The following is a 17,009-nucleotide window of genomic DNA, read 5'->3' on the forward strand; positions in this document are numbered from 1 at the left end:
CATTTTTTAGGGACAAATGGTGATAACATGTGAACAACCTTTTTCCCAAAATGTTTAAACATTCCTATATGATTGGCTTTGTACATTACTATTATTCTTTTCAAATTTGCCTCATAATTATATTCTTTTTAGCTGATTCTTTGGTAATTTGTGAAGTTAATTGACCACATATATATAAAGGAAAAAGAATGTTACTTAAATTATAATCCCTTTTTATCAATGTAATTAGTAACTTGTTGTCATGATCTCAATTTTTGCTTCACCTCATTCTAAATCCAAAGAAAATCACTTCAAAACATGAAAGATGTATATAATTATTGACCATATATATAGGGTCATATATAATATTGGATCGTGCTAGTAATCGATAAGTGTCGTAGGTTTAATAAATAACTTAAAAACTATTATTACTTTAATCCAGGATGATAGTCTATCTAAAATTTATTATCCTATTATATAGAAACGTCTAAACAACATGGGGTTTCTCGTAATCTCATCAAGATCATATTGGGAGATGACATTTATTCTTAAAAGAGCACATTGTTTATACATATATATACAGTTTGATTAATGCAACTAAGTGAGAGAGTGAGGATGAAAGGATTCAAATCTATCCAACATCTTAGCGAAAAAGAAACATATATGTTTTAACTAAGTTGAGCGATGTTTAAATTTTAGAGGTGCAACATAATCAATCGCTTGATTTATTAAATAGTTTTTTAGATGCAAAGTTGTACTAAGATTCGATACTCAAACTTCATTATTAGACAATATTTTTGGATTTTTTTAAGAATAATAATAAAAAATAAAAACTACTTACACTTCATGAGAGAAAGAATCCACAACACTTGATCTTGCCATTATTTGACAAGTGATTTTTTAATGCATGTAATGATAAGATCGTAAAATGCTAACATACAAGAAATTGTAACAAATTGAAATGAATCAATGAAAAGTAAAAGTATGCAACATATCTATCCGGATGAAAGAGTAAAGTACTTACTCTATAAACCACTCTTTCAAAAAATAAATTGTTTTTACCCAACTCGGGTCGAACCCTAGAGAGCTTTTAAACGAGAAAAGACTTTTATTAAATCTAAACTTGTTAAATGAAAATGTTAGTAACTTCTTAGAAATATTAAAAAGAATGTAGTAATTAGTTCAACAATCTTGTGTAACTTCAAAAAAACTAAAAATTCACTGGTAAATATACAAGAAAGCTTCAGACGAAGACAATGGTATAAATCTTTTCTTCTCAAAAGATTAAAGAGTAAAAGATGTTGATGCGTAAATGTTTTTGCTCACTTTGTCATTTTTTATAATTTCTCTATTTATTTTTAGCCTTTTTAATAATTTCGTTATGATATATATAAAAAGTAAATTTTAAGGAATAAAATTTAAAAAATAGAGCTTCAAGTCAGGAATTAATCTTCTTATCAAGTCCCATGGCATTGTGGGACTTTGGCACTTATTTGATTGAGGCTTCCACTTATGGTAGAAATTTTAAGGTAAAATGAAAACATTTCCACATAAATAAAGAAAAAGAAATTTCAAATATATATATATAAGAGAATTTTAAAGATAATGAATATGTGGTAGGTTTAAGATTTAAGAGTTTTCTTTTTTCTTTCTTTTTTTTTTTTTTAATAAAAAGAGTTTCATGCAAGGGACAATAAAAATTAATTTGAATTTTTTGACATTATTACTAATATGCATAGAATCAAATAATTAGTTATATTATATGAAATTAAGTCATTGGTGAAAGGATATATAAATATGTATTTAATCAATTATCTTAATTGTTACATGAACTCTCATATAATTAAAACTCTTGAAAAATATTTATTAAATATATAAAATTTATCAATCACTCAACTTTGATACCTCTGACTAATTTTATTTTAGAATAAGATTGGCAACACAAAATAGAACAATTTTAAAAAATTACTAAGTAAGTAAATAAAAATATTCATATATATATATATATATAAAGAATAACACTAAAATAAAATAAATTCAATCCAAAGTCGATACATTTTAATTTTAAAATATTGATCTTAAATACAAAAAATTTAATTTACAACGAATAATATATGTTAAAAGAAAATAAAAGAAATATTAACTCAATAATCCACTCAAAAGGTGAGGGAAAAGATTCTTTAATGAAATGGGCAAAGATGAAAAACAAGTTATAATTAATCCATTATCCACACAAGCCTATATGTTTGGAAAAATTGAAACACAGTGACATATTAGCATATATACATAATAATAATTTAATTAATTATGTTATCCACATAAAATTATATTCTAACATCAAAATTTTCATCTAAGTTAGAAGATTCCTTTGGACATCACAAATTAATAAATTAGAGCCTAAGAAGTTCTATTAAGATGGAAAAAAAGGAAAATAATTGAAATATATAGTTTTTTGCATTAAAAGAAAATGTCATAAGGAGAGACCTGTTAAAAGAAGCAACAGAGTTTTGCTATAAAAAAGATGAATCCATGAAAACTAACAAACTTCCCACAAATCAGCCATGAGAATGAGTGGTTGTTCCAAAAAGAAAATGAGAATATGAGACTATAAATAATGGATTGATGAGGAAAATGAAAAGGGCAAGCAATAAGAGCATAGAGAAAAAGGAAAAAAAACAAAAAAAAAAAAAAAAACAAAGGTTTGGTTCATTTTAATTTTGGTCTGGCAAGGTCTTGAATAAACTTAGGTGTTTTTACCTATTTGGGGTTCTTTCTTAGACCTTGACCAGCCCAAAAAGCTTGCTTTTCAGAAAGAACCTCAAAGAAAAAGACAACATAAAATAAGAAAGGTCGTTTTACTATTTTATTTTTGCTTGGGTCTTCGTCCAAAAAAAGAAAAATGGTGGCAGGTTGTAAAATTAAGCTTTTGATGGTTTTGGTTTCAATGGCTGTTCTTATGCCAACTCTTAGAGCTGGTATTGCTGAATTTGATGACTATTTGCTCCAAAAGGCTGAAGAAGCTAAACAAGCTTCTCTTGAAGCTTTCCACCCTGACCCCATGAATGTCACTGACCATTTCAATCAACATGTTCATCTGTATGTTTATATATTATCTTTCTACTTCATTTCTGACTTCCCATTTGGATGGACTTTTTAAGAGATATTGACATTGACATTGATGTTTTGTTTTGTTTTGTTTTGTATGTAGAGCTTTGGAGGGGATAGAGGGAAGCAATAGTACTAGGAGGAGCCTAGCGAAATACAAAGGGCCCTGCTTGGCTACAAATCCAATTGATCGTTGCTGGCGTTGTGACCCAAATTGGGCCAAGAACCGTAAGAAACTTGCCAAGTGTGTGCTTGGTTTCGGCAGAAAGACCACTGGTGGCAAAAAAGGACGTATCTACGTTGTGACTGATCCATCAGACAACGATGTTGTTAATCCTAAGCCTGGAACCCTTCGATATGGCGCTCTTCAGAAGCGACCACTATGGATCATTTTTGCGCGTAGCATGATCATTAGGCTGTCCAAGGAGCTTATGGTGACTAGCCACAAGACAATTGATGCTCGTGGTTCCAATGTTCACATTGCCTATGGTGCTGGTCTTAGCATTCAATTCGCTCGGAATGTAATCATCCATGGCCTTCGCATCCACCATGTCATCTCGACTGGTGGTGGCATGATCCGAGACACTGCCAACCATGTCGGTCTTAGAACAGTTAGTGATGGAGACGGTATCTCCATCTTTGGATCATCCAACATCTGGCTCGATCATCTCTCCATGTCTAATTGCCAAGATGGACTTATCGACGCAATCCAAGGCTCTACTGCCATCACCATCTCCAACTCTCATTTCACTCATCACAATGATGTAAACTATATGATTCAAATTACTTATTACACATACTCTTTAACCTTTCAAAAACATAACTTCTACTCACCCTTTTATTACACAGGTGATGCTGTTTGGTGCAAGTGATTCATATCAAGGCGACTCGATCATGCAAGTGACCGTCGCATTCAACCATTTTGGAAAGGGATTAGTGCAGAGAATGCCAAGATGCAGATGGGGTTTCTTCCATGTCGTCAACAATGATTACACTCACTGGCTCATGTACGCCATTGGTGGCAGTCAACATCCCACCATTATCAGTCAAGGAAACCGTTTCATTGCCCCACCCAACCCTGCTGCAAGACAGGTAAAAAGAAGAAAAAACCAAAACAGTCTAATAGATACCCTGACAGAAAGAAATTCATTAACGAATAATGTTTGTATACATGCAGATTACAAATAGAAACTATGCACCAGAGAGTGTATGGAAAACATGGACATGGAGATCGGAAGGAGATTTGATGATGAATGGAGCATATTTCATTCAGTCCGGGAATCCAAGCAAACGAAGACCATACAGCAGGTTCGACATGATAAAGGCTAAGCCTGGCACTTTTGTTAGAAGGCTTACTCGCTTCTCTGGCTCACTCAACTGTTTTGTTGGTCGCCCATGCTAAACAGAACAGAACAGACCATCAACAAACCAAATTTTATTTTTATTTTCAAACTTTAATTTATTTCACTATTTTACAACCAAAAAAGAAAAAAAAACACAAAATCATGGCGAAGAATAAGAGAAACGTAGAGGATGAGAGAACTGCAAAAATGGAATCTTTCAGAAAACCAATCAGCTGCAAAGGGAAGAAGATTATGAACAAAGCAACTGGAAGAAGGCCTGATCTATTTTCATTCATTTTTTAAATTATTTAGACGATTTGTTATTGTTGTTTGTCATTTCTATCAGTTGCTTGTACTATTCATTCACTTTGCTTTGGTTATAAGAGACAAATTTCATTTCCTTTTATTAAAATATTTTATTTTTATTATTATTGATCTATTTTCATTTTATATGTTTTTGTTCTTTGTCCTTTCATTATCCTGATAAAAGTTGGCTGTCCCTTTTGGATATCGATTTGTTTCTATCTCAAATATCAATGTAGTGTAGAAACATGAAGCTCATGACAAAAAAGAATTAATGGATTACAAAATACAGTTTCCATTGCAAAAAAACAAAGAGAAGGAAAAACATGATATGATCGCATAATTGAATAACTCATCTGATATTATTGGGAATATTTCATAATCTCATTTATACTTTGTTGATGATATATTGTTGTTCGCGAAAACAAACTCGAAATAGATAGACAATCTTCCCATCATCATCAAAGCCTTTGAATCAAACTCAAAATCTTCAAAGATTCTACCAAGAATCATATCTCTCAACCTTTAATTCGGAAGAGACTTAAAATGACAATGAGTTAGTGCCAATCTACTCTCTTTGTTCTTTTGGTTGTTTATTGTCTCATATACATTTGCTTTAGGATGTTATAATATAATATTGTGTAATCGTCAAAATTCAGTGCCAAAATACTTTTTAGGTTAAATAATGAAATAAGCTGCCTTCCATCGTGTAGTTCTCAAAAGGTTACTCAAATCAAGAGGTTTTTCCAATATGGCCGATAGAGTTCATAGCTAAGGCCTCTCAAAGTTTAAACTTTTGATCATCAAGATGTTTAGCCTTCCTCGATGAAATTTCTTAAAAATCATATGATGTTTTATTCTTAGTTTGTTAAAAGCAATGACCATAGTTGAGGGGTCGGTGATCTTTTTGAGGTATCTAACCAAATTGAAAAGATTACAACTTCTTGATTCATCAATTGCATGAAAGGTGATAAAAGAAAGAATGTCTCTCTTATCGGTACACATTCTTTGGTGAATACCTTTTATTTGTTTTCTTGATGTTCTCTAATTTAGTTATGATTTAGTAGGAAAAGATAACTAGGGGAGAAAAAAGTTAAATGTACATAACATTTTTCTTAGTAAGGTGGAAGATTAAAAAAGGCATAGGAAACAAGTGGTTATTTAGCTATAAAAAATTCTATCGAAAAAGATACAACAAAAAATAAAATTGCATAAACATAATGCTCAAGATCATGTAATGCGCAAAGGAGCTTGAACCCGCTCAAGTTTTATATGCATACAAACATCTTGAGCTCATGAGCAATTTATGCTAATCACATTGAGGATATATCGATAGTATATATAATTTACCAAGGGGCTTTCATATCCTTTGTTGCACCCAATGGTTAAGCAAATACTTGCATACTTTATTGATGAACTTCTAAAAAGGAAAGTGGCACATTTCCGTAGTTTTTCTTACTCAAGGTTTAAGTGACGTTTTGTTACATTGGTTACCTTTTTCTACTTAGTACTGTTTGATCTTACGTTATGTTAGTTACTTTTGGACGAAAATTTAGATGGCGACAACACCAACATTGACCGACAACTTTGAATGAATTTTGTGAAACCAAAATAAGCTTTGATGCTTCTTCAAAACATCGACTCATCTGTACCAGACATTGGTTCTCTTAAAAACACCATGTTGAAAACTTGGGAATCCTTGGGACAGAATTCAGTGTCAATTCCTTTATTTCTACATGGAGAACAATGTGTTTCTTTTTACTCAAAGAGCATTGGAAGGTCCTTAATGGTTGCTAGTTATGTCGGGAAGGGTAAAAGTTGAAATGCAACACCAATATTTAGTTGATGGGAATTGCGAAAGGGCCACTTTGGCAATTGTGACATTTTCTTCTTCCTCGTCTGCTGTTTCCTTTCCTTTTTTTCTTTTAATAATGAGTTGCAGCTACATGTGGAGAAACACAGAAGGAAGAAAAAAGAAAGAAAAAAAACCTTCTCAATGTGAAGAAGTGATTCTAAATATTTACCAGGTTGTGTCAGCTTAGAGAAGCCAAGTTAGGCTGTTCAATCTCTCTTTCAGTTGCTTCAAAAAGAATGCATACATAGAAGCCATAACTAGAACCTCTACTTGCTCAACATTTGAGATTCCTCAGCCTAATACTGAATTGAACTAGGTTATGTTATACTCTAATACAAAACAGAACAACCTAGTACATGTAAATATGCCATTCACCCATAAAGTTGCATCAAAATAGAACTAGAAATTGATCCGATCATCTAAGCACTGTCAGATTCATTCCCGGAGTCTATATTCATTGGCTGTGTATTCTTATATCCACTGATTTCTTCCTTGTATCGTTTTTTGTCATCCCGAGCCTTCGATTCATAAGGTTCTTTCTCTTCCGCTGCAAGTACATTAATCAAGGCTCAGATAAAATACAAGTGTTTCTCAGCTTACGTTGGCATAGGAATCTTTGATACAAGATATCCAATTAAAATTTTAAAACGCCACATACCCGACATCTTATTCCACTTGTCTCCAAGTACTCGCCCTAACTCCGTGAAAGAAATTCCAGGATTACTCTTCTTTATGTTCTGCAATGAGGAAATACAGGTAAGCAAACTATCAAAATAATCCTACGATGGCAAACACCCAACAACAGTTGGGGAGAGGGAGGTTTCTTGAGTAAATAACCTCTCTTTCCATCTTAGAGAAGAACATGAAACCAGATATTGCTCTCTTTGGTGCATTTGGATCCTTCTTCTTTTTCTGTTTTTTCTTCTTTGAACCATCGTCAGCCCCTTCTCTAGATTTCTTCTTGGCAGGTGCCTTGGAAGCCGAAGGGTCCTTTTTGGCCTCCTTTTTTCCAGGTTTCTGAAAAGGGAAGCTCAGTGAGCATATAGAATGCAAGTGTATTTTCAACTCTAGGGTTTTAAAAAAAAATTGCAGACCTCTTTTTCACCTCCACTTGCACTTCCGTCAGAATCATCCCCACCTGAATCATCAGTTGGAGAACCCCCATCATCCTTGTCAGCAACAAAATCTGAATCCTATAACAACGCAACCAAATTATATGGATCCGGACATGAACATCAAAAGGCAAATATAAATATATACGCACATAAGTTCATTCAAACACAATGATATGTTTGAATACATGGCAGGATGCAAATTCAGGCACTTATAAACTATAGGCAAAAGTTGCAATACTAAATAAGTTCGTTAGCTTCAGCATTAGTACTACCTATTGTCCATTGAATACATGCCAGGATGCAACTATCAGGCACTTATAAACTTATAGGCAAAAGTTGCAATACAAAATAGACAACAAAACAATTCGCAAATTATGTTGCATACAAGGTAATCCATGGTAAATCTATTAACAAATGACAATTTTTTTTAGAAGCCAACAAGTGACATCTACATTTGAATGGATATTCACAAGTACCCATGGCTCTCAATATATAGACTGTACTGAGCCTCAGATACCTCATATCATTTCAATATTCTTTATTGACCACTAAATGTTGGGCAATCATGCAAAACTTTTGATGTAAAGATTTTCCAAAACTTCCAAAATCCAACCGAGTAAAAGGCCATTTAACCAGTCTGCAACGCTAGAATTTGAGAGGCACAAGTATTATAAATTAACCACCATACACAGGCAGGGGCATCCAAAAGTACCATGTGTCATGAATAAACAATGAATATCTGATATGACTGTATTCCTAGTTGCCGATGGATCACAGAACACTCAATAATTGACCATACCCTTAAACTATCCATGCCTTCCCTTTTCGTCCTTTCCCATGACTACAAATAACTATTGGTGGGAGTCCGATTCACATAACAAGCCCTTTCCATCATCCATCCATTCCTTCAAGTGGGTGTTGAATTCACCCAGCTAGTTCTATGTATTAACCCATAATTGCAAATAATTTTTGGTGGAAGTCACACTTTCAAAACTTTATTAGCAACTTTCAAACACAAACCATCTTCTATACAAACATGTCACGGCTAGTATTCCTAATGTTATTCCCCACTATTTTTCTGAAATAGTACTCCATATCATCAATCACATCCTGAAATTCTCAGTTATGATGGTATGCATCCATGAAGCCATCTATAGTTTAAACCCAAGAAACAAGCCCAGGACAAGTAATTAACTGCAATCTGATTGGGCCCGAGAATCAAAAGCCTCGCCCACTACAATTCCTACACAACTTTTTCCTAGTAATCTCCTCTACCACAACCAGCAATATTAGAACCTGGAAACATGCTAACCAACTTGGTCTCAACAGCTACTTCAGCCAAAATACTGCCCCAACTAACGACCACCACTTGACATTAACCCAGCAAAGTAAACATCCTAATGCTTCCTAGTCTTAAATAAAATGCACAGTAGGCCAAAACTGTTTACCACCATAAAAAAAGAACCCTAATTGCCAGTCCTAAACAGGTAAAAGCTTACCTCTTCATCACTCTCATCTCCACCAGCTTCATTTCTAATGCGCTCAAGATGTGGGTCAACAGCATCATCATCATCCTCTTGGAGAACAGCTGCCACGCCATCTCTAGCCTGAGCATCTCCCAAGTTCATGATCTTCAAACCCTTCCCACTGCAGGGATGAATAAATAAGATAAGATGAAATAAAAGCCACCTCCATACATATGAAGTAAAAAATTAGACTGACCTGATAAAGTCAAAAAGATTATGGTATTCATTCCTCTGAATATTTCTAAAGAGATGTTCTTGTTCAGTTTTCAGTCTAATGAGAAGATCAAAGTAATGCATATTTGACCCACCAGCAGCATGCCTCTCAAATTCAACATAGTCAATCTATTGCAAAAATATTTTAAGGTAAGGAACTCAATGGATTGAACATTGAAACATCAAATAATGTTGGAATGTGCAAGATCCAATATTGAATCTATACCTCCTCATGAAGAATAAGGGTAGGAGGCTTAGGAAGAAAGAAGAAACTTTTTTCAAGTGGATATAAGACACCATCTTCAGCTTTCAAAGATGACTTGACAGCATAACCATCTTGACAGCTGCGGAATTTTCCAGGTCTGGTAATTTTCGCACCAGACAAACCGCGCAATATGGTGGTAAACACCTCATGAATAAGCCCCTGTTATCAACACAACTGTTTACTGAGAATTCACAAGGGAAGTCTATAATAAAACACCTTGCTATGTATTGATGAATGTGATCAATGAACTCGTAGAATGTGCCAAAGCACATGTTCAACATAATCAACTTGTAAGCCATGAGAAAAAGAAGAATTTAAACTTCTATTTGTTATTTTAAAAGAAAATTCGCATTTCATAGAAGAAATAATGAAATAAACCAGCGTGTGTGTTGGGTGAGGGGTGGATGGAATTTCAAAAACCATTCCAACTGGGGCAAAGAACATTTATTTATTTATTTTTATTGACTTTTGCCAAATAGAAAATTATTAATGTGCAAAAACATAATAAATCTTGAGTATTTAACCAAAAACAAATACATCAAACTTGATATATATATTTTTAAATGTACATGGCTCATCAACTCTAAATTGTCTTGTACGATAAGAAAAAACAAAATACATCTTCAAACAACGTATCTAGTAAAATTGTGATCCTAGATTTTTAGAAAACAAGTCCATTGGTATTCCCAAAAAAAAATAAAAGAAGTCCATTGTTTGGAGGGAGAAGCACGTTTCTACCTTATAAGAAGGTTCTAACTTGTCCTTGTACTTTGTGTTGAGAAGTTCATCGCCTATTTGCAGGGTGCTTTGAACCACATAGTCAGTTTCAAACTGCAAAGATGCATCAAAAGAAAAGGTGATCCTAAGAAGTAAATGAAGAGAATTCATCAAAAGAAAAAAAACAAAAAAAAGGCTACATCAAACCTTAAAAAATGAAGTGACAAATACCTGCAGAACAATATGAGGGTATAAAGTTTGGCCTTTACGAATTGGTGGGTCTAAAGTTACAACCACGAAAGTATGTGGCTGATTCGACTGCACAAAATATCAAAAGCACTTAGGACTTCAAATCTTATTACTAACTGGTTTAGATAGTGTAACATCTAAGGTCAATAGAAGTCAAGAAAAAAACCTTTGGAAGTAAGAAAAGGCGAACAACGCTGCTGTATTGTATTTTAAAGTCATTGGCTTGTCCTTGGAGGCGAAGGAATGAAAGGTGGAGTTCTACACTGTACCGACCCCTATACAACAAAAACCACCTCTTTAGAATACCTTAAGAAAGAAAGAAAATGTAGGCAGCATTAAAAGAAACAAAAGGAACTATGCAAGCTACGTAAATCAAACAGAAACGTGTACATTCAGATGTCTACCTTGGAGTGAGGATAGCAATACCCTCAAATGTGACCACAGCTTCCTCAATGCCCGCACTAACATCCGCCATAGACATAATTTTGTCACGGAAAACCTAAATCAAACCATACTTCATAAAAAGTCACAAAAAGATATGCATCATAGTTTGGCTCAAGCAGATAAATGATCCTACCTGAGCAGGAGGGCGACTTTCATCACCAACAAATTGAGTATTGGTATTTGGTATGTGAAAACTTATCTCCATTAGAGAATCTTTCTGTGATCATAATGTTTAAATATTATATTACAATCAAGTGATCTAAACAAAATCATTGCAGTTCGAGATATTAGGTGTTATGTTGCTCATCAATTGGTAAGCAACTAACACAAACTAATTTAAAAGAAAGAGAAAAAAATGAATGACCTCATTAGCTCCGGTTGTATCATCTACATGGAACTCCAACATAACATCGTTCTTCCCTTGAAGTTGTGTTTGGGCTACATCAGCTAGAGACACTTCAAATGCTTGCTTTGAACCAACCAAGAAAGTAAGCATATTTCCTACAAAAAAATAAAAAATAAAAATAATTAAACGAAGAAACCTTTCCTATAGACATGATTTCATTGCTAAAAAAAATTCAAGAAGGATCAAATATCGGAGAGAGAAATATAGAAAAGAGGGGGAATAGTTAAAGAACAAAATGCTTGGTAATCTTACAAAATAACGGATGAAATTTTGATTGCACATGCCAGTGCAGTGTATCTTTTAAGAGAAAAGATTAACCTCAAAAAATAAATTTGCACAGAAATGACTTCTGTATTTGATTTGCATCACAGCTCAGACTAGAAACAAAGAAAATTAAGGAAAAGTAATCTTAAGCTAGAGCTCAATGCCAATATGGTGTAATTCCTGAACCAAGATTGGTGGTTTTTAAGAGCCAGCTAGTCTCTTCTTAGAGAACTAAAGTTGCAATTTTACACATGCAATGATGCAAATAAAGTAAGAGTTCTTTGGATACAACATTGATAGCTAACAAGATATTGACAAGTAAAACACTACAAACACAACAAGTGATAGACTAAATGCATCAAAACAGCTTACCATTCAGATCAACTTCACCCCAATTACGACCACTGACAGAAAGCTGCTTTTCCTCTGGTGCTATTCCACAATTACTCTGGAAATATTTGGTTAAACTGCTGATGTCCTACATTTACCCCAAGAAAAAATAAAAACACACAATCAGAACATTTCAACTATTTCATAGAAGATACAGACACTCTTCAAATATTAATTTGCAATCATCTCATTTCGAACTACTGTTGTGATCAGGTGAGATGGACCAACATAAAAAGCTATTCACGAACTAAAGAAAATGATTTAGCCAATTACAACTACACAAAATAAATGAGAAATTAACACAATAAGGTGCACAGCCAGATTCTAAAGTCAATCAATAAAAATAAAAGCAACATCATTCTAAAAAAATTCAGGAAACCTGGTCGCGGAATCCAATGAACTTGTAATACAACCCATCTTTGACCCGAATTCCCAACTGGTTCGACCTTGGAACCTTCATCCATGTTACACCAACAATGTCTGCTTTATCCACCTCAATTGCCTTGCCACCTCCTTGCTTCTTCCACTGAATACCTCTTTGATCTGTTTTAAGCTGGCCAGGGTTCTGCATTGAAATATAATGCATGAAGGAGAATTACCTATGTTTTATCATTACAAACTTTCACAGAAGCCCACGAAAGCAAAAAAAAAAAAAAAAAAATGTAACAATTAAAGATCATTCCCTTTTCTTTGAGTATCCTCCCTACAGACGACACTCGGAAACAATAAAAACCAATCAACTTTATGAAATTTGGAAATTTCAAGAACACCCCATCCCCATACAAATTTACAAAGAAGAATAACACGATATGGAAAAGCTCCAATTCCTGGAAAATTACTAATTATTCTGGGTAATTGACACCCCCTCCCTTCCGCAGAGCCACGAAGTGGTACGGAAAGACACAAAAGCGCCGCATACCACATTGTAAATTCATATGGAATTTGGGAGGAGTTAAAAGTTAGGGTTTGAAAACACAACGGAATCTCCGTGGCCATACTAAATACAAGGATCCAACTCGACCAAGAAACCTAGTAAGCTAGCAGCGGCAGAAAGAGAGAGAGAGAGAGAGAGAGAGAGAGAGAGAGAGAGAGCTCACAGTGCCTCCACGACCGCCGAGAGAGATGTTGTTGTAGAGCTGACCGTCAGCCATTGCCGGAAACCAGAGAGCGAGGAGAAAGAAACGAATCGAAAAAATAGGAAAGGGAAAAGAAAGGGTTTTTAATGGTTTTGAGAATGAAAGGGGAGTCCTTCCCAGTGTCGTGGCGCCAAGCGGTGTTGATCTCCTGTTTGCCGACTCATTCTAACCCTTTTTTTCTCTTACATTCATCTTAGCCTTACTCAGCTTAGCCCTCATTGGATCACATCCTTCACCATAATTTAATTGATTAATGTCCTTTGGTTTCTTTTAAAAAATTAACGTAAATCGCGACACTAATATACATATAACAAAATGTCTATTAGGTTCTATTTTCGATAAAATATGAAATTTGTTATTTGGATCTAAAGTAATTATTTTTACTCAAATTTGGACGAATGGCATATTAATAATATGACAAATCAAACATGTGACATATTAATAGAATCATTCTTGTGGTTTGTTCCCAAAATTGATGAGATGGTTTTCCACTTGGATTAGTTAGTTTTATGTAGCAGATTACTATTCTTTTCATCTCTATTAGTTTTTCTTTGTGTTTATTGTAGGAAAAAAAAACAATGAGAGTGCGTAAGCAAGCCAGGTTTTGTAAGAGAGTGATTGATCTCAGGAACTTGTGGAACCTGTCAAATGTCTGAAATGAGGTGGTTTATGTGATCAAGGGAGCAAACCAAAGATTAGTAGCTATCCTGTTGTGGGATATATGGAACTGTAGAAATTTGGTGACCTAAATCATGATGCTCTGTTGAGAATAATCTCCTTACATTTAGAGGAGTTTGGTTTGAGAAGAGTGGTGGTGTTTTGACCTTGCTTAAGGAGAGAACCTGGAGACTCAGGCATCTAAATTCCACCTCTTGGTCGAATGATGGTAGGGTGGGATGCGACTCTGATTTCTCCTATCGACAGGTTGTTTGACCGTCTTGTCTAAGTGATGTATTAAGAATTTGGAAGCCTTTGCCATTATCAAAGGGCTCGAGTCTTTGTTGTCTTAGTTTAAGGGTGTTATCCCTATTCCTATGATTGTTGAAACCGACTATTTCAACCTTATTTTTGTGCTTAGGCTGGGTGCAGTGGACGACCTCTCTAAGACGAGTGAGTTTGTGGTTGAGATTAAGGAGTTGTCTGTTGCGGCCCATATGGTTGATTTTCTGTTTGTATTCACGGAGGTGAATGGTGTGGCACTCATCGTGTTGCTAGAGTGGTCATGTTTGTGGTAGTTGGGATGTTTTTTATCCGTCTAGTTTTTTCTTCGAGTGAGGAGGGTGCTTTTGTTGGGGCTCCACTTTGGTTCTCCTCGACTTAGCTTTGTGAGTGGGAGGGGAGGTGGCGGTGAGCTTGCTTTATTCCTAATCTGCGTTACTTTAATAAAAAACAATGAAAACAGGAATGATATAAAATATGGGGTCTAGCTACTCGTCAGACCAAAAGATTGGATTTAGACGTAGGACATACTAATGCTAAATTCTCATTCGATCTAATTTATCAATTGTGTTTACATTTAATCACATTTGAATTGAATAAAACCATAAGATAGTTAGAAGGAAGAGATAATATGCGACTTTTTTTTTTCTTTTTTTGTCATTTATTTCTTTTTAAAATTTTAATTTGACACATTAATTAATATTTATGATTTTAATTGACCCAAATTTAACAAACTTTTGCTACGATTGCAACAAATTTTGGTTTCTCAAAATTTTTCTCCCGACAGTTATATTAAATTATATGATTTCATTTATTACATGCATGGGTATATTTTGACAAGAGAAGAATGGTACGTAAATCGATTTTCGAAGTTTTGAAATTGTTAAAAATATTTTTGTGTTAAATCATTATAAATTGTGAAATCTTCTATTAGTGGATTTCTTTAGTTAGGAATATATTAGGATTTGAGGTTTGAGTATAGAATTTAAAATATATATATGAATGTTTAAATAAAGTTTAACAAGATCACAAGAAGTAATTGATATTAAACCTAGAGTACTAATTAAAATTTTTAAAGATCACATATAATTCAAACTATTAAAACTAGCTTTCTAAAATTATACAAGTCAGGATGAACAATGCAAATCAAAATTTTGACTAATTAAGCTACTTAAAACAAAGTCCAAAATAAACTAGTTCATCTAAAACATTGTTTAAATCGAAACTTAACACATTATATATGCATATCCCAAATAAACTAAGCTTTAATAGTTTAGTGCAGTATTTGAAACTTTATACTTCTGGTTTTCTTGAAGAAAATAAAATAGTTTATAAACATTGGGTTCATTTTTTATCCCTTTATCCTTATATCATGAGTGATTTTTAAAGAGAAAGCTACCCCAACGAGAAAGAGATAATAAATGGATATGAATCGATTGGGCTAAGAGAGTGAAATGTGCCTAGCCAAAGAAGTCCGATCGACTGAAGCCGAGGCCAAGGAAGAGGTCGAGGTTGATCTTTTTCGTTTGGTGAATGAAATGTACTACAAGCTATATATTTCTATATATTTATGAGAGGAATATAGTTTGGATTGAAAGCTCAAATAATTACCAACCTCCTTAGCCTTGGCCTTGACCAAGAATTAGATTGAGCTCAATCCTCTCTGTTTGATGAAACGTTACATACCATGACCTATTTGAGCCTTAAATATATAGAAGATGATTTGGGTCAAAAGCAGCACAAACCAACCTTCAACTCGTTCTAGGGCAAAATCTCGAAAATTGAAGAATATGATCATGTCTTGATGCATTTAAACTCGAGAGATACCCTAATATGATTATGATCAAACTTGGATAAGAACGTACATACCAAAATTTCACTATAAATACACCATTACAATATCTAATGAAATTAAGTTGTTGATTAATTAATACTCGAATTACTTTCCTAATTGCTTCACATATATAATTTCTAACCAAAAGCATAGAAGCCTATACGACAAACACGTTTATTCCCAAATTATAAAGCCAGGTTATGTATGTTTTTCTCTCTTAGGTTATTCAAATTTTGGCATTTTTGGCATCAACAAAAATAAAGATATAGCATAAAAGGTAATAATTTGTTGTTGGTGTGCACCATTGCTATTACACTATTATTTTAAAATTTGTGCAGTGCGCATTTCTTAAGTATGTGTTTGTAGAGATGATGACAAAATAGGGAATGAATTGATCAGTGAGAATATAAAACATATATTAATTTCTATGGATGAAGGTGATTTGTCTTAGGAAACATCGTGAGATGCATATAATTTGGAAGTTGGTGGAGAGGGGAGCAAAAAATAGGGTTTCTTTTCTGGGTTGTACTTCGTTTTGTTTTTAATTTTTTGGCTTATAATATATTCTTATATAATAATTACTCTCCAAAGCATATGGAAATACAAACAAAACCTAAGATTGGCGATTTTCACTAGAAAACACACAGCCAAAATTTGAGGTTACGTAATTAATTAACTTCTTCTTCACTAGCTGTTGCTGCTAACTGCTACTGCTACTAACTATACAATATATATATCTAACTGATCAAACAACCAACCATCTTCCTTCATTCAAACGCATTCCATTTCCCTAACTAACACAACTCTTTCAATCGCCATCAACCTTATTTTTTTATATAATAATTATCTGTGGATTCATATATATTGGATTATCTTTTGGATTAATGACGTAACCAAGAGAAAATATTTTTCAATTGTTATTTTCA

At 33.8% G+C, this 17,009-nt stretch overlaps 2 protein-coding genes across 2 annotated transcripts; one reads left to right on the forward strand and one right to left on the reverse strand.

Moving 5' to 3' along the window:
* The first annotated feature begins 2,619 nt into the window (after nucleotides 1-2,619).
* On the forward strand, nucleotides 2,620-4,855 carry LOC103487022 (probable pectate lyase 19). Its single transcript, XM_008445210.3, has 4 exons — nucleotides 2,620-3,075; nucleotides 3,188-3,848; nucleotides 3,934-4,176; nucleotides 4,262-4,855. The coding sequence occupies exons 1-4, from the start codon at nucleotides 2,879-2,881 to the stop codon at nucleotides 4,484-4,486; spliced, it is 1,326 nt and encodes a 441-aa protein (XP_008443432.1). The 5' UTR covers nucleotides 2,620-2,878; the 3' UTR covers nucleotides 4,487-4,855.
* A 1,874-nt stretch (nucleotides 4,856-6,729) lies between these two features.
* On the reverse strand, nucleotides 6,730-13,510 carry LOC103487021 (FACT complex subunit SSRP1). Its single transcript, XM_008445209.2, has 16 exons — nucleotides 13,272-13,510; nucleotides 12,554-12,739; nucleotides 12,157-12,262; nucleotides 11,479-11,615; nucleotides 11,248-11,331; nucleotides 11,075-11,169; nucleotides 10,837-10,945; nucleotides 10,653-10,739; nucleotides 10,443-10,535; nucleotides 9,666-9,863; nucleotides 9,423-9,568; nucleotides 9,200-9,347; nucleotides 7,680-7,778; nucleotides 7,423-7,602; nucleotides 7,244-7,322; nucleotides 6,730-7,132 (listed from the first exon to the last, which is right to left on the reverse strand). Exons 1-16 carry the CDS (start codon nucleotides 13,323-13,325, stop codon nucleotides 7,005-7,007), a joined length of 1,929 nt encoding a protein of 642 aa, XP_008443431.1. The 5' UTR covers nucleotides 13,326-13,510; the 3' UTR covers nucleotides 6,730-7,004.
* Nucleotides 13,511-17,009: the final 3,499 nt, after the last annotated feature.

Source organism: Cucumis melo, chromosome 4, assembly GCF_025177605.1.
Source record: "Cucumis melo cultivar AY chromosome 4, USDA_Cmelo_AY_1.0, whole genome shotgun sequence".
Taxonomy (NCBI): Eukaryota; Viridiplantae; Streptophyta; class Magnoliopsida; order Cucurbitales; family Cucurbitaceae; genus Cucumis; species Cucumis melo.

Bases quoted from the DNA above. Each gene is read 5' to 3' on its own strand.
- LOC103487021 (XM_008445209.2), bottom strand. From the start codon at position 13,325: ATGGCTGACGGTCAGCTCTACAACAACATCTCTCTCGGCGGTCGTGGA. The intron at 11,170-11,247 runs GTAGGATCATTT...GGTTTGATTTAG, and splicing joins AAAGTCGCCCTCCTGCTCAG to GTTTTCCGTGACAAAATTAT. The intron at 7,779-9,199 runs GTAAGCTTTTAC...GCGTTGTTATAG, and splicing joins GAGATGAGAGTGATGAAGAG to GATTCAGATTTTGTTGCTGA.
- LOC103487022 (XM_008445210.3), top strand. From the start codon at position 2,879: ATGGTGGCAGGTTGTAAAATTAAGCTTTTGATGGTTTTGGTTTCAATG. The intron at 3,849-3,933 runs GTAAACTATATG...TTTATTACACAG, and splicing joins ATTTCACTCATCACAATGAT to GTGATGCTGTTTGGTGCAAG. The intron at 4,177-4,261 runs GTAAAAAGAAGA...GTATACATGCAG, and splicing joins CCAACCCTGCTGCAAGACAG to ATTACAAATAGAAACTATGC.